Consider the following 23,929-nt stretch of genomic DNA (forward strand, 5'->3'; position numbering starts at 1 on the left):
GGCAGTTCATGTCTTTGGGGACAGGAGTAGGGATGTGATGAGAGTTATGTAGGATGGAAAGGGGTCAAATTTAGTTGAAGGGTTAGAAGACCCCCAGAAGGAAGTCTGTGAGTAAATTTGGTGTCATGACAGCTCAAACAGTTTTTTCAGGAGTTTAATAACATTCTTTATATTGTCATCCCCCAGGTGAATCTGTAACAGTGGTTCATGTTTTCTCCACCTTATGGGGACATTTGGGCAGTGGGGGACAATTGATCATTGGCCATATAGTGATAGCAAAGGACACAGCTCTCTTAGGACTGAGAATTCCTAAGAAGAAGGGAGAGGAACTCACACTATCAAGAGAAGGAAAAAGAATCTTGCCAGAAATGGAGAATGGGAAAAAGAAACATTCTGTTCAACCAGATTAAAGACTCTGTATCTACTAAAAACAATGGTGGCTATAAGAAGACTGTGGTGTAGCAAAGCAAGCCAAGGCAATTTGGGTTTCTTTCCATGTCACTGTACAAAATGTGCTCTAAGTGGGCCAGTGCGCTGTAATCAACATGGTGTGGTTGAAGAATGGTGTCTGTGTACCCCGTCACATGATCACCCTGCTGAGGCATCCTGCCAAGAGGGCTACAGGAATTGTTCCTCATGTGCCCTGGCTCATCTCAGAGAGAAGGCAGAAGGGTTTATAAGCTTGGGGAGTTTTCTTCCATGACGATCTGCGGAAGTTGAAAACTTGAAGATTTAATCAGTCTTAGAGGCATTGTGTCTATCTTATAGAATGTAGTTAATTTAAAGCATTTGGACACCAAACTAAGATCCCATCAGGATAATGAGGGAAGGATTGAGGAATCACTGTTTTCGTTGTGGGATGCTGTCAGATAGGGTTGTTTTTCCATCTGGTGTGTGCCTCCCCAGTTGAATAAAGTAGTATTTGTGATAGGTTCTTTTTGAGGATGCTTTTACTATGCAGAACAAAACTTAAATTTGCTTTGCTTTAAATTAGGATTTAAAATTAGGATTAGGATTAAATTAGGATTTCTGTTGGACGTTGGGATTTGCGGGTTGTCATTTCCACAGACATACAACTAGCTTATTATTCACTGTAGATCTAAGTCCTTGGTTGACTTGGTTTCTTGTATTATTTCTGAACGGTCCTTGAATGTATGGATTTGGTGATGGTTTTTGTGCTGTTGCTGTTATGCCTTTCCTGGAAAACAAAGTGAGCTTTTCATGCCTGAGTAAACACATCGATGCATTATTAAACTGTCAGACTCTTTGAACAACTGGCATAAGCTCAGTTATTCAAATGTGACTCTTTTGAATGGCTTTTGTGTCAGCTAATGCTTTAGTATAACCCACATAAAGAAATTTCAATACCTTTCCTTAAGAAATTAAATTTCAGCCCTATGATTAAAGAACTCCAGAGGATTAGTCCTTTTGTTGAGCACGCTCATTGTCATATATAGCTAATTGGTAGCATTCATTTGCTGAGATTCATAGTTCGTTTTATTTTAAAACATCTTTCTTTTTTGTTAAAAAAATAAAGTTGTTCATGCATTTCCCTTGTTGCCTAGCATAACATTTTTTCCCCCTGTTCCCTTTTCAACAAGCACACGTGCTTTTTTCCATAGAGTACCTGCCATTTTGTCTTCTTTTAAAATTATATTGGCGTCGTCAGTCTTTTTCAAGTTCTCTGGTCTTTACAGTAATCGTTTTTGTTGTTTGCTTGGTATTGAGTTATTAATAACATGCTAATCATTTCCCTTATTTGACATGCTTTTCATTTGTAGTGATAAGAATGCAAAGACATATTGTGCACCGTAGCTGGTTTTTCTTATTTTCAATTATGTTAGGAGAATAGATGCCCAAAAGTATTGTTATGATGTCAGTGGACTTGAAAACTTTTTACGTTTTGTGTATTGCCCAACTGGTTGTCAAAGATGATGCCTTCTTTTTGATTGTATAAGTTACAATCCCTTTTACCAAAGGAAAAGAAATGATGAAGCTTATTAAATGTTACCATCCTTTGCAACTATCGTTTGGAGCACCCTGTCATCTTAGTAGAGACTTTTTCCTTTGTAAATTCAATTTCTATTTTTAGCAAGGTAATATATGCAAATAATGTTTTAAAAATCCAATAAGCCTTTTGCCCTCCCCCTCTCCCACTCCAATTTCTGGCTTTTGCGAACCCCCAGCTCTGGGATATTTCTATTGACATTAGCTTCCACGTTGCTAAATGGCTTGATTTTACTGTTTGATTCCCCCCCCCCCCCCCAACACACACTTTTTAGTTATTTATTGATTTCCTTCTATGGAAGATGAGTCTTTAGCACTTGCAGTTTCTTTCCCATCCTCTCAGTATTGACATAATATAAATTTTGTTTTTGACAGTATATAAATATTAAAATATTATGACTGTATAAGTATTGTTCATAACCAAATTTTATATTTATATTATGACTATATCTTCTTTTACTCTGTATTTTTTCTGGAATTAATAACTCCCTCCTTTTTTGCTTGCTTTGTTTTCTCTGTTTCAGTTTCTAATTTCTCACCAAATAAACCTTCCTGATACTTCCAAAACATGTCAGATAACTCCTCACATGTGTTTTTATTTTTAATTTTTTTTATGGGAGCCCTCATATTTTCTTCAGTGTAGACAGGTTGCTCTTGGGACCTGCTCCTCGGTTGCCATCTTGGAATTCCTTCACTGTTTTGTCCTTTGTCTCTGTTTTGTTGATTCTCTGATTTCTGGATCTCAGATCTTCCTCCTTTTAGATTTATTGGGTTGACCAAAAAATTCATTCGGTTTTAAGTGAAAATAAGAGACACGTTTTTCATTTTCACCAAGAATTTTATTGAACAGCATAGTCACTAACCAAATGAACTTTTTGGCCAACCCAATACTTCCACATTTCGATGGATTCTGGTTTTTTTTTTTTTTAATGAATTTGTTTATTTTATTTATTTATTTTTGGCTGCATTGGGTCTTCATTGCTGCGCGTGGGCTTTCTCTAGTTGCAGCGAGTGAGGGCTACTCTTTGCTGTGGTGTGCGGGCTTCTCATTGTGGCGGCTTCTCTTGCTGCAGGGCATGGGCTCTAGGCGCACAGGCTTCAGTAGTTGTGGTGCGTGGGCTCAGTAGTTGTGGCTTGCGGGCTCTAGAGCGCAGGCTCAGTAGTTGTGGCACACGGGCTTAGTTGCCCCGCGGCATGTGGGATCTTCCCGGACCAGGGCTCGAACCCGTGTCCCCTGCGCTGGCAGGCAGATTCTTAACCACTGTGCCACCAGGGAAGTCCCTCGATGGATTCTTGAGAAAGGTCCAAGGAAGATAAATTTTTTGAGACCATGCGTGTCTGAGAATGTCTTTGTTCTGTCACATACCTGACTGATGGTTTGGCTGGGTATGTGATTTCAGGCTGGGAATAATGTTTTCTTGGAGTTTTGAAGGCATTGCTCCATTGCCTTCTTACTTTCAAGGTTGCTGTTGAGTCCAGCACCATTCTGACTCCCAGTCCTTTGTTATGACCTCCCTTACCCCCCCAACCCCTTGGTCTCTGGAAGCTTTTAGAATCGTCTTATTTCTGGAGTTGTGAACTTTTATAATATTCCTTGGTATCCCTATGTGTTTTGTGTCATTCATTTTATTGTCCACGTGTTGGGCCCTTTCAGACTAGAAACTCATGCTCTGTAGTCCCTGTGTTTTCTTTCTCTTTGGAATACCCATTCATTGGATATAGTACCTTGAGGACTGATCCTCTAATTTTCCTATTTTTTTCTGTCCCGTTTCTCCACCTCATTGTCTTTCTTTTCTACTTTCTGAGGGATTTCTGTTAACTTTATTTTTCATCTCTTTTATTGGATTCTTATATTGATGCTGCACTAGTTTTTAATTTCTGAGAGTTTATTCTTTGAAGCTTGCCTTTTATGGCATCATGCTGCTTCACTTCCTCTTATTTCTCTGTGGGTATTAATTATATTTTTTTTGGTTGGTGAATTTTTTCCTGCTCCCTACATCACATTTGTTTCTTCTGAGATGTGTGTGGGTGCCCACTCTCTTGCATGTAAAGGGCTTTCCTCAAGTGTCTGGAGAACCTTGGCTCTGTTTAAATGAGATCCAGGCACTTGAAGTAAAAAAGGAGAGAACTGAAGCTCTGAGTGCATGGGTGGGGCTTGTAACCTGGGGCTTCCCTATTGTATAATCTGTGTCTGTAAGTCTGTCTGTTTCCCCCGCTGGGAGCCTGGCTGCAGGGAGAAGGGGGTGGATCTCAGTGAGCAGGCTCTGACCCCCTCCCCCTGTTTCCAGTTGGGTGCCTCACCCCTGCCCTTAGCTGTGCTTACAGTCAGCTCTTCTGGGGGAAATTTCCAGTCCCCTGCCTGGTTGTGCAGGGGAGAGGAGGGCTTATGGGGGCCTGTCTTTATATCCATTTTCAGACAGTTCTCCTTCCTTCAGAGGTACCTGGACCTAATCTGCTATTGGCTACTCACTCCATAGGCTTAAGTTTCAGCTTTGTATCAATTCTTTCGTTAGCTGTCTTTAATTTATCTGTTTTCTAGCTTCAAGGATTTTGTTGCATGTCTAGTTTGCTTCTCGTTCCCTCTCATCTTGAATTGTCTTCATGCCTTTATTTCATATTTTTATATCTATATCCATCTCCCTATAAATTCCTTTAATGCTATTTTAGTACAGTTTTGAAAGGGTGTGGCGCAAAAGGCACCTCTGTGTGCCGTGGTTAATGGAAGGATCCAGTGCAGGCTCTTTTTTAGATTGGCCAAAAATAATTTTTTTCTCCTCCACACATTTGTGGGATATTTATGTATTTTCTAATGCACAGTAATTTCTTTTAAAAATGTTTAAGAAATATTTTACTCTAATTTTCAAATATATTTAACATTGCAGATTTCATATCAGGTTCCATAAGTAGAAAATGTGACCACCTACTGGATAATATAAAGGAGTCATTACTATTCTCATTGAGTTACTTATTCATTGTTAAAAAATTTTAAGTTTGAAATAATTGTAGATGGTACACAGAGATGGCCTGTGTACCCAGTTTACCCTGTTGGTGACATCGCCACATGACTTTGGTACAATATCAAAATCAGGAAATTGACATTGGTGCAATCGTCACTAATTTTTAAAAGACATATTGTTTTTAAATTTCATATTGGGCAGAAAGTTTACACTGCAAATAGATGTGAGACCTACGTGAAACTATTTTGTCTTTCAGCAATTTTTCCAGCTAGTCAAGTTACGAAAGCTTGGACTTAGCGATAACGAAATTCAGCGGCTCCCTCCAGAAATAGCAAACTTCATGCAGCTGGTGGAACTTGATGTGTCCCGAAATGGTAAGAAAAAATGATTCCACTTGAATTGTTCATTTGTCTCTTCTGATGCTTGTGCTTACAATTTTTAGTAAATATGGCTGGATAAATGTTCTTGGAGGAAAGCTATGTATATGTTTTGGGATGAAATTAATGCCGTTATTGAATACTTTAGTCACCTCATATGTATTTACCCAAAATGTCATGACAGTTTTTAGGCGATAACTTTCTCAAAGTTGGTTCAGTCTGATTCACAGCGGTGGAGCTGCGGACTGGCAAATCCGCAGCTTGCCCCCACGTTTGATTGGAGGTGACATTGAGGGCTACTAGTATGGTCATTTGTCCAGATCTCGGGGGACTGCTGTGGCGGGGAAAGCGCCCTAGGGAAGGGTTGGTTTCTCCTGGCTATGGCCTGGTTGCCTGGGCTGCTCCCCTGAGAATCTGTCTCCCTGCTGCAGTGAACAGACCTGCTTGCCGTCCAGATATTTCTGTCAGTTTCATTCAGTTCTGATTAGGCCCCGGGTAGGTCTGCCTAATTTGTGTGGCATATTTGTGAGTTTATTTTGATTTTCAGATTTCACTGTAATGTTGCTTCCTTTTAAGTGAACGCCCTAGTAGGATGTTTATATCCTGTTTAACCTTTCACTTTTAAATGGGTACCCTGGTTTTACCTTGGGTTTTATAGCCCTTAGAGCATTCCCCGGGCAGACTGGTCCCATGGCTTGTTGGAGCATGTTTGATTAATTACTTCAAGTTAAAGTGGCAGCTCCCAGGGGTCCTGTCTTTAGTGATGGAATTCAGTCCTTGCAAGAACTCTGGTTTAATGTCCTGAGGATAAGCCCATATGTAATCTATTGTTTATAAAAATGATAATCCTTTTCTGTCTCTCGTATTACACACCAGCATTGTGTTTTGTTTTGCTTTCCTACAAAAATCTGTAGGTTCCTTCTCAGTGACCCTCAGGTCTGGCTCTTTCAATCTGATGTCCTCTGCAGAAACCCCAAGGCCCGGATAATAGTATTTTCCTGTGGGTCATTGTTATAAGGCAGCAATAATAATCAGTACTTGATTGAAAACATGGTGAAGAAAGAATGATTTTACCCTCCACTTTTTAAATTGCTACCACCTCTCAGATCCCATCCATTGGAAACTGTCTTTAGGCCAAGCCATATGCTCTTGATATAGCGTCTACCCTTATTTGTCATGAGAATTATTTCTTCCCTTGCAGGTACTAGAAAGAGTGAAAAAAATTAGTTTGGGAGGCTTGTTTACAATGGCTTACTTGGTTGCAGGGGGGGTCAGCTCTGCTAAAGTAAAAGGGATTTGATGGTAAGGATGGGGTGTGGGGTGGAGCTGACTTGCTAAAAGCATTGCCCCGGGGTCCACATCTGACACCATTTTAGTGGTTTCTTGGCCTCTCTCTTCTGTTTATGGGTGCTCTGTTCTTTGGAACTGGCCTCTGCAGACCTGGTTTGTTGTGGTTTCTCACCATGCACTTCTGGGCCTCTGCCCTTGCTGTGGCATCTGGCTGCCATTTCTAAATGAGGCCTGGTTGACGCAACTCATCTTTTTAAGCCAACCGTAAGCCATAGCTGCCGGTCACTGGGCACTCTAGGTATTGGCTACCCTGGTACAGGGGTGGCAAGCAGTACAGAGCGCGGCCCTGCCCTCATTGCAGAAGTTGTTGATGGGCAGCGTCCCCTCACACTGCAGGTTGGCAGGGGGCGGACCTCTGAGGCCAGCCTTGCCTCTAAGGCTGTCCTGTGTCTCCCTTACCAAAGGCGTATGTGATTGAAACTGCTCTCTCTTGTCTTAGCGATGATCTCAGTTGTAAAGACTGGCTGGCTGTGAACTCTGCAAGGAAGCAGTGACTTTGAAAAATGGTCGCTGAAATCACACAGTCCCAAGAAATCAAATAGTCATTTTGAAATTGGCATTAGGAAGGAAGAGAAGCAGGGGTCCAGAAATATTTGAGAAAGAGGAGAAGTATTGGCTTTAATTATCTGGGAGCAGAGAACGCATAAAGCTTGAAGGTTGCAGTCCTATTATTGACTCTGATGGGAAGAGATGCTCTGTGGGAATCCAGCATTGTCAGCGGCCAGTTTTACCAGATTCCACATCAGCTGTGTCTTTTCAAATATTCAGAGGAAGAAAGAAGGGCTACATGCCTCTTTCCACATGTCCATTTATACCTTCCAGCATGTTGATAAGAGGAGGTGAGCTTTCACTGTAGTCGTGTCAGGTCACACAGTGTTTTATCTCCCTGGGATGCCTACCCTCCTTTTCTCCCCGCCTCATTTTCAGCCTCTCCTTCTGCAGGTGTTGGACTTTCGTGATGGATCCCGCAGATCTGCTCCCTTTTAATCAGGCTCTTGTAGAAATGCTGGGGGAGTTAAACTCCCCCTTCGCCTATTGGCAAAGCCTTCCTCTGGCTCGTGTGTGTGGTGGGAATGGGCTGGTGGTGGTGGAGGGGCCTTTCTTTGTGGTTGTGAAAAAACTGCACAGATGACAGAGCAGAACAAGGTCATGGTTTTGCTATAACCAACAGGAACGTGGGTCTGGAGCTGTTTCCAGGTCAGGCAAATCTCCCTATGTCTCCTCTCTCATTCTTCTGGCCCATAAAATCCCATTAATGTGAGTTTCCTAGGCAGCTGAGTAGGTGAATCCAGGTTACAGAGTCTGCAGCCTGAGAGGCAGTGGGAGGACCCGCACTTTGCGTGGATGCAGGTGTTTGTAAGGGTTTGGGGCTCATGTCTGGAGCCCCGTGTGTCTTCTGTAGCCCCAGCGGAGAAGGCCCTCTCCGTGATCAGAGGCTTTTGCTGCCCAGTCCCTGGGTTGTAGCAGGGCCACGGCCAGCACTGGCCACTGTCGTGGTAGGACCTTTGTTGCCTTCCTCAGTTCCTGATTTTCCAGAAAGTGTCGCTTGCCCATAGAGGAGGGAGGCCAACGAGATGTTGGTGTCAGACCACTCAAGCCCTTTTGGATCAGTGCTTGTCAAACTTGACCGTGCCATGAATTACCATTGGATTTTGTTAAAATGTAGATTTTGATGCAGTAGGTCTGGGGTGGGTCTGGAGATGCTGCATTGCTAGGAAGCTCCCCAGGGATGCCAAACACACTGATGAGGAGATCTTAGCCGTCCCCACCCCCAAGCCCGCTCCTAACAGCCCCTCAGCAGCTTCCTGTGGCTTTGAGCCCAGATTCGCTGTTTCTCTTGGTCCCGCACCTGCCCATGTGGAAGGTGGGAAACCTCCAGGATATTCCTGGCTAAAGGATAAGAGGCTAGAGCTGACTGAAGTTCAAGTCAGCTTTGATTCCAGGAGCAAAATTAGACGTTTCCTAATGTTCCCTGCTCAAGGGAGGGAGATAATACTATAGGCTTCAAGTTAAGGTCTGACGCAGTTTTCTGTGGTGAAGCGCATCCGCTTTCATGCCCGGACTTTTTGTGTTTCCTCTGCTCACCGATTCTTAGCTCTTGGAGACAAATGCTTTCTGGATACGTGAGAAGAGGTACTACCCCAGAGTACTATCTCGCTGTCCACAAGTGTAGGGTGGACTTTCTTAGTGCATCATGAGTCCTGCCCAGAGGGTTCGTAACTTGAATTTTATAGCCTATGCTGTAATTTGACTTACATCACAGTACTGTATCGTTATCTGTTTAGTTCAGTACTTTTTCCCCCAAAGTGTAGGGCATACGCCACCAGCACTGCTAGAGAAGATTTTAAGTGGTACTGCAAAACAGCAGTTTTTAATATTGAATCAGAGCGAGGTAGTTATCCTCTTTCCTTTTTATTTAAAAAATGTTTTACTCCCTTTAGGTTGCTTTCTGTAAAACTTAATAGCACTATATTGTATTGATTGTTACATTTATCTTTTATATCTGGTGATGATAATGGCTTTCTATTCGTGTTAGTGATTTAAAAATAAATCTTACTCAACAAAGTTGATTTAAAAGAGTGAGGTAAATAATAAAGAACGCAGGTGCTCTACCAGGATGACAAAAATTGTGAAGGTAGAACAGGGGTGGATGAAGTTAAGGAAATGCTATTAGTATTAGCACAGCCAAAGAAGTCATGAGTTTATTTCTCTTATGGGGCAAATAATACTGCATGCGGAACAAACATGGCCAGAGACTGCACATTCTGGAGAATTACTTTGCAAACATGAGTGAACAAGAAACTAAAAGACAGTTTTAGTACAAAACCCTCACTGGCACTGGGACAGAGCTTCAGAGTTAGCAGATGGACAGCTTATCCAATCCGTCAGCAGGATCATCGTCCCACAAAGTCGAGAGGCTAGACTTGGATTAAATGTTTGGGTTAGTCTCCCTCTGTACAGCTGCAAGATGGGGATCAGTGTCTGTGCTCTGTGGCAGTGGGTTTGTTTAATGAAATCTAAGATCAATTTTGAAGCCTGCTGAAATGCCCTTGTATAACAGCAAGTCTTGGTGCTTCTGAGTGTGCCCTGAAAAAAAGCTCTTTCTGGCAAGCCAGGCATCCAGTGTGCCTAGAAGTCCTCCTTCTTGGTTGTGAACAGTTAGTGTTTTTCGGGGGTAATAACTACATACACCCACAACAGAAGTGTGACAGAGGCCAGTTCTCGCCCACGCAGACTTAAGACTTTCCACAATCAGGCCATTGTTCCCTTCTCTGTCTCTGCCTAATTCAGGGCCAGGCTTAGTGCTCTGCCTAGCACACCGCTCCGGTATGCTGGATTAACACAGACGTAATCTGTGTTATCAGTCGGTGAGTTTCTTTGTCACAGTCACTGTGAAAATGGTACAGGAGACACCCCTCAAAGAGAAGCCCCACAGTGCCACTCTGCCCTGTGGGTGGAGAGCTGACAGTTTCTACCCCAGACCTGGCTTGGTTGTCTTTACAAGTACTGCCACGTTCCTATCACAGGCCCTTTCTCTGTCTTAAACTTTTTACCTGTTCTTTTGTTAGGGAGAGGGGTTAATAATAGAAAACATATAATTGCCTTCCACTCACATTTTAATTCCAGATAATAATAATTATTTTCAAAGTGGAGGTGGAAAGAAATTTGGCGTCTGTGACGTTTTCTAATCACCTTTCCATTTTAAACACTGAAAGAGTTGGAATAAACTATGCAAACAGATCCTTCCTTCCTTTTTTTTTGTGCCATAAAGAAACATCCATGATATTTTATCAGATAAACCTGAAAACCTATCACAAATTAGTGATGCAAATTGTTAAATCTGTAGGGAAATTTTGACAACAATGCCTCTGCTCAAAATGATTTTGGAACTCTTTCAGAATTTGTCATTTTGCGTATCCTCAGACCAGTGGTTTCACGTTTTCTAGTGAATCAGTTTTCAAAAACAACCATGCATTACTTAAGGCCGACTTAGGTAAATAAACCAGGACACTGATAATTTTATAGTACTCAAAATCTGCCTCAGATGGCAATTTCAAAAAAGTATAAAAGAGTAAACTATTGTTACTCTTTATTAATTCATATGATTCTCTCCCACTTACCAGAAAAATTGTGGCTGTGCTGAATAAGTTGTAGGTTTATATAACTTTCTCTTTCTTGTTTTCTCTTTAATTAGCAGGTTGTAATAGAGATGGTGCCCTGAGTTTGAGGTCAACACCTCTGAATATATTTTTTAGGTCAGTCAGTCCTGGGTTCTCTAAATGTTTAGAGATTGTCAGTAGCTCCTCATCCCTCCTCCACCCCTCCCCCATTCAGTCATTCACTCAGTCCTGCACTGCTCTGTGGCTGGGTGATGAATTTTCCAAAACAGTGTTGGATTTACACAGAATGGGCTAAGACGAAGGCACATAATTGTAGTGTTTTCTCCTGAAGTAAAACAAAACCCTGGGCATATATCCAGAGGAAACTCTAACTGGAAAAGATACATGCACCCCTATGTTCATAGCAGCACTATTCACAATAGCCAAGACATAGAAGCAGCATAAGTGTCCATCGACGGATGAATGGATAAAGAAGATGTGGTATGTGTGTGTGTATATATATATATATATATATATATATATATATATATACATATATATATACACACACACACACACAGGGAATTATTACTCAGCCATAAAAGGAATTGAAATAATGCCATTAGCAGCAACATGAATGGACCTAGAGATTATCATACTAAGTGAAGTAAGCCAGACAGAGAAAGACAAATACCGTATGATATCACTTATATGTGGAATGTAAAATATGACACAAATGAACTTATCTATGAAATAGAAACAGACTCACAGACATAGAGAACAGAGCTGTGGTTACCAAGGGGGATAGGGGTGGAGGAGGGATGGATTGGGAGTTTGGGATGAGCAGATTCAAACTATTATATATAGGATGGATAAACAACAAGGTCCTACTGTATAGCACAGGGAACTATAGTCAGTATACTCTGATAAACCATAATGGCAAAGAATATGAAAAAGAATGTATAGATATGCATAACAGAATCACGTTGCTGTACAGCAGAAATTAACACATTGTAAATCAACTATACTTCAGTGATAAAAAAAAAACCCAACATGTGGAATGCCAGTCTCTGCTCACTTTCTAATTAGGCAATTTTCCTTGGTATCAGGTTGACAGTTCCCAGCTGTAAAAGTGGTTGAGGGTGGGTGGCCATGGCGCTTCATTTTTGATTTTGAGGTCACCTGTTTTGTCACGTGACTTGGGCTGGAGCCAAGAGATGCTAAGCCTCCAGGTAGCTGAGGGCTGGGTGGCATCTCCCCGTAAGAATGGTGACAGCAATAGGCTGCCATGACCAGAAACAATGCTCTGAGCTTATTAAGCTAGAAAAGACACGTCTTAGAAAAGGATGAAGAAGCCGAGGAGGAAAGGGGGACTGAGGAGCAGGACTGAGAACTGAAACTAGAGGGTTATATATAGAAATGATTTGGTTTTTATTTTATTTTATTATATTATTTATTTATTTATTTTTAAATTAATTAATTATTTAACTGGCTGCGTTGGGTCTTCTTTGCTGTGTGCGGGCTTTCTTTAGTTGCGGCGAACGGGGGCTACTTTTCCTTGCAGTGTGTGGACTTCTCTTTGCGGTGGCTTCTCTTGTTGCGGAGCACGGGCTCTAGGCGCAGGGGCTTCAGTAGTTGTGGCACGTGGGCTCAGTAGTTGTGGCTTGCAGGCTCTAGAGTGCAGGCTCAGTAGCTGTGGCGCACGGGCTTAGTTGCTCCACAGCACGTGGGATCTTCCTGGACCAGGGCTCGAACCCTGGCTCGTGTCCCCTGCATTGGCAGGTGGATTCTTAACCACTGTGCCACCAGGGAAGCCCAGAAATGATTTGGTTTTTAAATTGACTTTCTAAGTATTGAATATATCCTCAGTCTAACACACCTGCTCCAAGCTAATAATAAATTTTGATTCTTACATCTTTTCAGTTTGAAAAAGCCTTGGATCCAGGCCATTTTTTTTTTTTTTTTTTTTACTGTTTGTGGTTATCAACTATAGCTCATAATTATTATTTTTTTAAATTCAAGCAACATTTATTGAGTACTTACTGTGTTTGTGTAAGGCTCTTTGCTGAATTCTTCTATCCCTTAAGGAGGTAATTCTACAGGCACAACAGACATATGTAAGTAATTTAACATTGATGGCTTATACAGTTATACAAATAAAGTGCTCAGGGCACACAGAGAGGTGTCAGTTACAGTGTAACTGATTTGAAAGAGACTTGAGAGAATAATGGGGATTTTTGGTTTGAAGTTGAAATCATGCAGTCTTTAACAATTCTTATACTTGAGTTGCAAATTTGGAGGGAGTTAAAGAGTGGATTCCTCAGCTGAGTTTTGTTTGTTGGAAAAATTTTTCAAATGTTTGTTATACATTTATGGAGTCAATGATATCATTAAAATGCAAATATCTCAGTGCTTGTCTGTTGGTTACTCACTGAAAATGTTAAGGTTCATCCAAAATCAGAGAAGAGGGAATTCCTTTGTGGTCCAGTGGTTAGGACTCGGCGCTTTCACTGCCTTGGCCCTGGGTTCAATCCCTGGTTGGGGAACTAAGATCCCACAAGCCGTGCTGCGCGGCTAAAGAATTCTCAAGGGCTCAACAGAATGAGAAATTTTATTGCTGATCAATTTACAGTCCCTTCCCGTGTGTGTGTGTGTGTGTGTGTGTGTGTGTGTGTGTGTGTGTGTGTTTGGTGGGGGTGTGTGGAATGGGGAGGCGGTTGTGAGAGGCTCTGTTCTATATATTCAGGGATATATATATCTTCCTCCTTGGATGCACATGTTGCTTCAACTAGCGGCCACCAGGGTCCTTGTGGGAGGGGAAAACGGGGTTTGTGCCTGGGTGATTTTTATGGGCTGTGTTGAGAAGCGGCCTACATTATCCCCATCCATGGTCTGCTGGCCAGTTTCATGTCCCCAACTTAACTGAAAGGAGGTGGGAAGTGCAGTTAGGTATTTACACAAGAAAAAGAGAAAGCCAGCTGTTGGTAAGGCGTGAGCAGCAGCTGCCCCAACTGGCATTTGATTGAATCGTGGAATTGTACGGTTTTATGTCACTGATCACATACAGGCCTAGTAAACACACACACACAGACACAGACACACACACGATTCTGTTGCACTGTCACAACCTTCCAGTGAGTGACCCATGTGCAGGAAATTGAGATGTGTGCCCCCAAAGAGGAAGGGTAGCCTCCTTTCCACATCTGCACGGAAATGTGTAAACCCAAACACGGATCGACATGATGGGTGGCCACCCATTTGCTAACTGCATAAAACCTGTGCAAGTATGCATGATTTTTTTTTTTAATTTGAATTTTTAGAAACTGGTTTAAAGTATATTTTGAAAACGAGAGTTTTATGTATGAGGGATGTTTGAGGCGCTTGCTCTGGTGAACATGGGGTCCTGAAAGATTTTCAGGACAGGGGTCACCATCTTGGATAAGTTATTTCAGTTCTCTGTGTCTCAGTTTCTTCATCTGGGAAATGTATTGTGACTCTTAAAAGAGGCTGTGTGTGTAAAGGGCTTAAAAACATGCCTTGCATGTAATGAACACTCAGTGTTGGCTGCTGGAATTAACCCTATTATTGTCCTTTGTTTTGGGTCATGAGGATCTGCACTAGGACTGCGAGAATAAGTATGCAGGGCAGGGGTGAGGACACGAGCACGTCTGAAGGCTAGAGTGACACAGGGAGGTTTCTACCTGAAGTGATGTCTAGATACTGTGTGCCTTACGCTAGGCATCGTGCTGTTTCATCACATGTGTATTTTATCTAATCAACACACCGATCTTGGGAGCCGGGTAGAAGCATCTCAGGATCACTGATGTGGATGAAGGAGCTGGGGCTTGAAGAAGTTGTGGTATGCCTCCAAGTTGTATTTCTAGTTAGTGATGGAGCTGAAATAAGAAACCCAGAGGGGTGGCACTTTTCATTATTTGGGGAACATTGAGCATGATAAAGGTAGATAGAGCTGATAGTTCTAGTCTATTCTGAGAGAAAGAATATAGGCAATATTTATGACTAAGTACTCTTTGCTTTTGGAGAGGAAAATAGGAAAAAGTCATCCTAAGACATTTAAACTCATGAAATTCTACCTAGTGAATGAATTCAACCACCAGTAGAACTGGTCCACCCTATGAGGTGATTTGTCCACCTTTTATGGCCAAAAAGGAAATATCACCTAATGAAAGAAAGTAGGGCTTTCTTGGGATGCTCTGATGTGACCCTTCTAAGGTCATCGTTGTGCTGTCTTGGCAGAAGACCGGTATGTTGCCAGAAGCGTAGAACAAGGAAAGCCAAAAATGAAGACTGTATGGGGCTTTACCTTTGAAAGAAAAGTAAAGAGATTAGACAATGTGAACGTCCCAGGTCCCTTGGAAGTAGGTGTGGCCCTCTCCTATGGATAGGACTTTGTCTCTAACTGCCAGTGGCTAAGATCATATCATGTTCTTTTCTCAGAGTGTGAATATTCTGCAAGCACTGTGATGGGGCGTTTAATTCTTGAAAAGGATGCTGAAGACAGGTGATAACGCTGACATGTTGACATCAGTACCTGGCTCCATCGGCATACAGATTGATCACTGGTCCCACGTGAATTTACTTAGCGTGGCACACATTTTCATAGCCTTATCTTCTCTGAGCACACTGTCACTGACCTGGCGACTGGGTGACTCACCTGCTTAACCCACGGACATTCATCTCGCCCATGGAGTACACCTGAGGCTCTGCCTGGGCTAGCCAGCGGGTTTCCCTCTGGGAAATTCTTCTTTGCAACATAGAGTAGCCCCAGTTTAGCTGGTGTCCTTTTTTTTTCTTTTTTCTCCCTGTACTTAAAGTGAATTCCATTTGACCTGTCCTTGAGAAAACTGGGGAAGGGTAGAGCAAGGACTTATCAGGATCATTGCTTTTCCAGCTTATGTTTTTTAAAGCACATGTTGCTTGTTGAGAATTAATAATAAGGAAACGTAAAGAAACACTGTTGAAAAACCAAGAGAACTGTGTGAATCTTTATCCTCAGAATACTTACTGAGGGCTTACTGTGTACGAGCTGTGAGGCCAAGCAAGCGCGTCGTGTGTTATCGCCTTTAATCCTCAAACCACCTCCAAGAAGGAAGTTTGCATCCCCCCTTTTTAACAGGTGAGAAAACCGAGTCTCAGATTTAAAAACCTTGTCTTTGGTGGCAGGGTGAGTGAGCAGTGGATCCAGGTTTGTTAGATTCCAAATCACAATTCTGTCTCCCCAGTAGAAAAATGTTCTATCTTACTACCCAGAAATAGTCATCATTAATGTTTTTATGTATTCTCTTTATCTTTTTCCTTTTCATAACCTGCTTCACAAAAATTGGGGTTATGCACCACATAGATATTTCTGTCTTGCTTTCGTTCACTTCACATAGGTTTGCGAACATTTCCCAAACCTTTATTGTTAAATATTTAACTGTTTTAACAAGGCAGATTCATCAGTAACTCTTGCCTTTTCGTCTTTCTGGAGTAAACACGGACTGATCTGTAACTTTAATACCAACAGGAAGCTATAGGTTTCAAAGATAGGATTGGTGTAGATAACCAACAAGATGGAGACATTTCCAGAGGATGTGATAAGTCAAAGGCAGCCAGACAGAATGAGGTAAGAGGTGAGTAAGCAGTTTAGAAGTCTCTACCTGACTTTCTCGTGCTGAAATCAGTCAGGGAGACACAGCCACCCCCAGGGCCATGCGGCTGCAGAGAGAGGTACACGGGAAAGAACGTGGGCAGAAGCAGACCCGGCACTAGCGCTCCGCTGCTTTTAAGGTTCTGTGAAGCAATCAGCTCCATGTTTACCTAACATATGTTTTGTTTGTGAAGGTGCTCAGTGGAAGTGCCATTGCACGTTAAGGGTTGATGCCCTGCAGTGTTTAACTTTGCTCTTCACCCTTTGTTTGATGGCGTTGCAGGATGTGAAAGCATAGGCTTCCTCCATTCAGTGGGGTGGATGAGTGGTAGACCAAGAGGAACAAGGGGGCCTGAGCAAGGTAGACAAACATGGGAGGGCCAGGTGCCAATGACTCCACACGCATCCCCAGCAAAAGGCGGCCTGGAGCTGGAGAGTGGGGTGGGGGAGCCCCAAGTAACACCACAGAGGCCTCAACTAAGTCGGGGCGGCAGCAGGCACCCCGGGAACTGAGTGGGTCACGGGTGTTCCTCCCTCCCTCACCTAACTCGGGCCTTCATACCTTTTTTTTAAATTTAATTTTTATCTTGTATTGGACTACAGTTGATTTACAATGTTGTATTCGTTTTAGGTGTACAGTTAAGTGATTCAGTTACACGTATACATCCATCCATTCTTTTACAGAGTCTTTACCCATATAAGTTATTACAGAACACTGAGTAGAGTTCCTTGTGCTTTACACCAGGTCCTTGTTTGTTGTCTATTTTTATATATAGTAGTGTGCATATGTTAATCCCAAGCTCCTAATGTATCCCTCCTCCTGCCACGTTTCTCCTTTGGTAGCCATACATTTGTTTTCTATGTCTGTGAGTCTGATTCTGTTTTGTAAGTTCATTTGTATCTTTTTTTTTTTTTTTAGATTCCACATGTAAGCGATATCGTATGTTATTAGTCTTTCTCCACCTGACTTACTTCACTTAGTATGATAATCTCTAGGTCCATCCATGTTGCTGCTAATGGCATTCTTTCATTCTTTTTAATGGCTAATATTCCATTATATGTATGTACCACATCTTTTTCATCCATAAGTCAGACCTTCTTATCAAGGTCCCTGCCTTGGGCTTTTGTCCTGGACCAGTCAGCCTTTCTATGTGACCCACTGGACCATGGCAAGGAGGCCTCCCTGTAGCTCGTTGGCATTTCCTAAGCAGATGCTCTGGTCTTCTGGAGACCTTCCCTGCAGCCAGCTGAAGTTATTCTTATTTCTAAAATGCCTCTTGACTGTGCTGGCAACCGTTCTGACCTTCCTCAGGGATCCAGATGGGAAGAGAGAAACTCAGATAAGCGTTCTAAATAACGGCAGAGCATTTCCAAAGGCCCAGCAAAGCACTGGTGAAGTCTCGGCTGGAACGCACACTTCACTGAGATAAGGGACAAGGGAGCAGGAACAGAGTTTTAGAATGAGGTGTATTCATTTCCTGAATTTTTAAACTAGCACCAGGTATTCGAGTTCTGTGCTAGGAGCCAGTGGTAGCTGGCTAGTGGTGGATTAGTGATGGCTCTCAAGGGATTTAGGGGACAGGAATGAAAGGACCAGGTCCATCTGCGATGACAGGATGGTGTCAGAGGTGTGCCTGAAGGAGCCCAGGGTGGGGTGGGGTCTCCATCATTCCTGGGGAAGGGAAGAGTATTAAGAAGGCTTCCTGGGAAAGATGACATTAACTCAAGCTCTGAGGAACAAGTTGAAGGTAGAGACGAAGAAATGACAAGAAGGACAAGAAGGATGTTCCTGGGCAGATGATATAGCATGTGTGTGTGGGTCTGAAGTTCTGAAATTTGGGAAACGCAAGATATTACTGTAGCGCGTGGCAAGAGGCGAGGCCGGAGAGGGGTGGATGGCGGCGGGATCACGGGGGCCTGTGGGCTCGGCTAGGGAGTGTTTTCTTGAAACCCGGGGGGTGGGGGTAGGGTTGGCGCTGTGCAAGGGTGTCCAGCCGGGGAGTGACTCCCAGGTCTCCTGGCACCAGCAGGGAGCATGGGGTTGAATGGGGGCAGCCTGGAGGCAGGGGGCTAGGCATCCATGTGGGTAATGGAGAGACTGGAGGGGGGGCAGGAAAAAGGGAGATACTGGACCAGGCGTGTGGGTGACAGATGGGGAGGGGATGTGTTGGATGTGGAGGGAAGGGCGAGTGAGAGGTCTGCGACTGGGATAAACTCCCACTTCCCACCGTGGGGAGACGGGAGACGCAAGACAGGACAGGACTGAGAGCAAAGATGAGGGGGAGATGCCTTTGGAAGATCCCAGTGGAGGTGTTCGGTGGGCAGCTGAGTATCAGGGTCTGAGGCTCAGGGGAGGTGAAGGTTTGGGAGGCATCCTTGTGCAGGGGATATTTGGGGCTGCGGGAATGAAGGGCAGGGGCGTGCAGGATGTCACCGTTTAAGGCAGAGCAGAGGAAGATCCAAGAAGGAGCGGTGGTTGGTCTGCTCAGCAGTGCTGGCTGGTGTCGTAGACAAGCCGAGCGAGAGCGTGGCTGACTGCCACCACGTCAGACTCCCCGGAGGACTGACCTCACGGGTGGAGCTAATGCTTGCAGATCAATGGATGGAGTTGTTGCCACAGATGAGACGGTCCAGGCACGGCTGCGCGAAGGCAGGACCTTGGGGAGCACCGTCGTGAAGGGACCGATGAAAAGGAGCCTGAGACAGAGGCTGGGAAGGAGCAGGTGGAGAAACAGGAGCATCCCAAGACCTTGCCTGGGAGCCAGATGCGGGAAGCACATCCGGGAAGGCTGCCTGGAAAAAGGGGCTGGATGGGAGTAAACGTGGGCTGATTTGGCATCTGGGAGGTCATCTGTGACCGGAGAAGCAACGCCCGAGCGGTTTATGGCATTCATTGCTTGTTGTTTTATGCCCTTCTCCGGACTCTCTTTGCGAGATCAGAGAAGTGCTTGAAAAACACCTGCAGCCCCCATTTCCGGGAGGAAACAACAGCCATCACGGTTTCCTGCTGGATCTGCCAGTTCTAAGGCATGGGAGCGACCCTGACGTGATGTGTGTCTTGGACGGCTGACCGTGATATAATTAATGGAGGAGTTTCATAAGTTGGATCATAATGTGTATGGGTTTGATGGGTGTCTGGCATGGGAATGAGCCGTCTCAGGCACACCCAGAAGGCAAAAGGTGGGGGAAACCAGTCACCAATATTCTTTTTTCTGGAGTCTGGCCGTCAGCGATGGTTGGGACGAGAGTGGACTCTGGCATTTTAAGCCCGGTTATTCCATGTTAAGTGTTGAGGACCACAGACAGTGTTTCTCCTTCTAAGATCTTTTAATGGTTGCATTTACCCATTGTATTTCCAAGTTTATTTCACCTTGGGATTTTTTTTTTTTTTTTTTATAATTAGGAAAGCAGTATATGGTTCATTATAAAAAGTCAATGGAGGCAAAGTTTAAGTCATCAACCTGCCCTTCCCGCTCACAGACTCTCCCCGCCCTGGTGAGGTTGCCCGTGTTGGGTGTCACACTACACTGGGCTTATTTTTATGACACCTCTCTTCCCCACTGCATTTTAAGATCATTGTGGGCAAAGGCCGTGCCTCACCTTTGCCTCCTTAGCTTCTGCCACATAGCCTGACATAAGTCACCAGGGTTCACCAAGTATTAGCTGCGTAAATAGTCTGATATATGGACACGTGAATGAATAGGGTGCTCTCTTAGGCTTTGCCCTTGCTTCCGTTTTAACTTCAGAGAGAAACTGGATACAAGAGGAGAGCCCCTGTTTTTGTCACTTTTTGATTTGTAGGAGCGCTTATTCTCTGAATGGTGCTTTGTGACAAGGTGCAGGGTCTGCAGCCCCTCTATCCAGCTTTAGGTGCAGATTTCTTGAATTATGTGAATTAGTTCAGAAACTGGTAGATGGCTGGCAGAGAATCAATGAAATGTGAGGTTTAGCACTTCCATGGCATTATAAGGTGTGATCTTTATAACGGATTTTAAGTTCTTGAAAAGAAGCACATAGGAACTTCGAGAAAATTTTATTGTGCTTTCTCTGCACGTCAGGAACTGGGATGTTATCACAGATAGAGCAGAAGGAAGAATCCTGTCCAAGAAACGACAAGCTACAGCCTCTCCGCAGAGGCCTACAGACCATGTGGGCAAAACCATGCTTGTAGGTTTAAAAGGGAGGATGGAGAAAAAGATGACAAAGTCCAGCAAATCAGAATGTCCTGCTGACCATCAGACCACAGAGAAAGGGGATTTCAGATATGATGGGAGCAAGAATTCTTTCTACCTGGAAAGTTAGACTTTGGATTTTGGTCTTCCTTCCTTCACTTGGAGCAGTGTTTCTCCAGGTGGGCTCTGGGACCGCCTACGTCAGAATCTTTGTTAAAATTGCATATTTCCCACCTTCCCCAAGGACTACACATTCAGAATTCCCAGAGCAGGATCCCCGGAGTCTGCATTTTAATCTCCAGGGAAACTCATGTAAATTAAATTGGAGCCAGGAGCCACTCATTTAAGAACCTAACCGTAACCATAATTTGAAAAGATACATGCACCCCAGTGTTCATAGCAGCACTATTTACAATAGCCAAGACATGGAAGTGACTTAAATGTCCATTGACAGACGAATGGATAAAGAAGATGTGATTGATATATCTATCTATCTCACAGATACACAGATGTATATATATATATACCCCCATGCACACGTACACATATATACAATGGAATACTACTCAGCCATAAAAAGAATGAAATAATGCCATTTGCAGCAACATGGATGGACTTAGAGATTATCATACTAAGTGAAGTAAGTTAGACAGAGAAAGACAAATATATGATATCACTTATATGTGGAATCTGAAAAACAAAAGATACAAATGACCTTATACAGAAAACAGAAATAGACCCACGGACACAGAAAACAAACTTATGGTTACCAAAGGGAAATGGGGGGGAGGGATAAATTAGGAGTTTGGGATTAACAGGTGCACACTACCATATATAAAATAGATAACAAACAAGGACCTACTGTATAGTACAGGGAACTCTACTTAATATTCTGTAATAACCTATAAGAGAAAAGAATCTGAAAAAGAATCTGTCTGTATATATCTATATGTCTGAATCACTTTGCTGTACACCTGCAATTGTTACTAATATCATACCTTTTCATCTGTGAGTTGACAGCTTATATATTTAAGCCCTTAAGCTCTTTTTCTACAGTATTTTTTGGAATAGCATAAACATGTTTTTGAGCCCTTTTTAGAATACTTTTGCACTCCGTTTTCTAGTTTAACCTCTTTTCTTTTTAGGGTTAGTGTTGAAAAAGTGTGCTTGTATTACAGGTAGAGGGAGTTCTTAAAATTTGATTTTCTCTAAAAATGGGAAGGAGGCCGTTAATTAGATTCAAACAGACCCCCTTTGCATCTTTACCCCACCTCTTCCCCCTACTCTTGTCCCCATCTTCTTCCAAACAACAAGACAGCTTTACTTTACCTCCCATCACGGTTCTGGCTCCCTTTGAAGCAGTCTGATCAAGCAGGCGCTCAGCGCATGTAGCCTTACGTGTTGTACACTGGGCTTCCGTCTAAGAGCAGAAATAGCTTTACTCTGGAGGTGGATGGTGGACAGGAGCTGTGAGTAATTGTCGGGTAAGTTGGGTACCACACCAACACAGCCAGGGCCTCATCATCAGTGGGCCCTGACCTGGCTGCATCTTAGATTCACCTGAGGTAGGGTTTTTTTTTTTTTTTTTTATTGCCATATAGTTGATTTACAATGTTGTGTTGGTTTCTGGTGTACAGCAAAGTGGTTCAGTTATATAAATATATATTCAGTTATAAAAATATATATGTAAATAAATATATTCAAAATATATTCTTTTTCAGATTCTTTTCCATTATAGGTTATTACAAGGTATTGAATATAGTTCCCTGTGCTATACAGTAGGACCTTGTTGTTTATTTATTTTATATATAGTAGTGTGTATCTATTAATCCCAAGCTCCTAGTTTCTCCCTCTCCACCCCCTTTCCCCTTTGCTAACCGTAACTTTGCTTTCTATGCCTGTGAGTCTGCTTCTGTTTTGTAAATAAGTTCATCTGTATCATTTTTTTTAGATTCTACATAGAAGTGATATCATATGATATTTGTCTTTCTTCCTGGATCCCACGCAGGCTGACTTACTGGAATCTCGGGCGATGATGGCACCAGGTGATTCTGATGTGCATTCAGGGCTGAGAACCAATTAGGTTAAATGCCTCAGGGTTTCTCTGGGGCTTGAAGACCCTTTTACTCTGCATCTCCAGGAGAGCTGGATTAAAATGCAGATTCCTTCTCCAGACCCTAGACCCTGTGAATCCGTTGGCTCGGAGTGGGCCCAGCCCTTTCATCTAGTAAGCGCTCCGAGTGATTCTTCTGTTCTGTGAAATTTGGTAATCCCCAGCCTCTGGGATCCTCAGTGTTTTTTTTTGGCCCCGGGTTAGGGATGTGCCCTGGGAGGGGCTGGTGGGAACTCTTGACCCTCAGCGTTCTGGCGAGTTCCTCTGGGCCAGGAGGCTTCTCCCTGCACTTGTGGAGAACACATTGTCGCCCCCAGCCCTGCGCCCTGTCCTCTGTTCTCTGTGTTCCACAGAGCGTGGCTTTAGGAGTCTGAATGACTCACCCCAGCCTGTGGTCTGTCAGTTGGCAAACACCGTGTGTGGTGTGGTGGTGTGAGAGGATGTTTATCTCAGCTGATGGTCACAGATGCTAATTGGAAAGGTGAAGCACACTTATAAAGGTGTCACGAGCAGCACGGGGCCAGACCCACAGAATCCACGTGCAGGGGGGACCCTGACCCCAGGTGCTTATCTGCAGTTCAGGGGAGGGAAAGGGTGTGTGGTCTCAGAAGATGGAGGAGCTTGGGAGAGAGCAGAAGCCTTCATTTCTGGATCATAGCATCCTGGATCCATTGGAAGACCTCATTTCCCTAGAGAATTTTGGTGCATAGATACCAGGAGTTGTGATTTTGTCCACATTAAATGGGAGTAATTAAAATGAGCGGTAATTTTGAGTGACTGTTAAAATAGCTGATGAATGCAAATATTGTTTTTTGGTTTCGATATTTAGTTGCTGTTATCTTGAGGTTTAAGTAGACATTATTTCAAAATCCTATATATTTTATTTGGGGAGGAGGGCAAATAGAAAGAATGCCAAACTGTCCACATTCCCCCCAACCCCCCTTCTCATTCGGTATGAAACCTAACATTTACTTTTCTGTAATTCTTTCTTTCTGGTGATTTTTTTTTTTTTTTTTCCAAAACAGGAGATCTTGTATCTCGGGACATATTTGTGTTTATTGAGCCAACTCTGCTGGCGAGGAAAAGCTGAGGAGTAAAGGTTATTTTTGTAATTGTGGCTGGAATTAGGTAAAAACCGTCTGGGCTGGGAAAATTTGTTCCCAGCACAAGTTACCAAGACTCAAAATAAAACTTTGACAAAGG

General features: G+C 43.2%; 1 protein-coding gene across 2 annotated transcripts in view; it reads left to right on the plus strand.

Annotated features, from left to right (window-relative positions):
* Nucleotides 1-23,929, plus strand: part of LRRC1 (leucine rich repeat containing 1) — a 126,638-nt gene that overhangs the window by 39,657 nt on the left and 63,052 nt on the right. Inside the window, exon 2 of one of the 2 annotated variants that reach the window (XM_029243428.1) lies at nt 5,221-5,338. In XM_029243428.1, coding sequence (XP_029099261.1) covers nt 5,221-5,338 — 118 coding nt within the window. Of the gene's footprint in view, nt 1-5,220; nt 5,339-22,602; nt 22,659-23,929 lie in introns of those variants that run through there. The other variant, XM_029243431.1, reaches the window with a different exon arrangement.

This window comes from Monodon monoceros, unplaced genomic scaffold, assembly GCF_005190385.1.
Source record: "Monodon monoceros isolate NGI ecotype Baffin Bay Population unplaced genomic scaffold, NGI_Narwhal_1 Super_Scaffold_3, whole genome shotgun sequence".
Classification (NCBI taxonomy): domain Eukaryota; kingdom Metazoa; phylum Chordata; class Mammalia; order Artiodactyla; family Monodontidae; genus Monodon; species Monodon monoceros.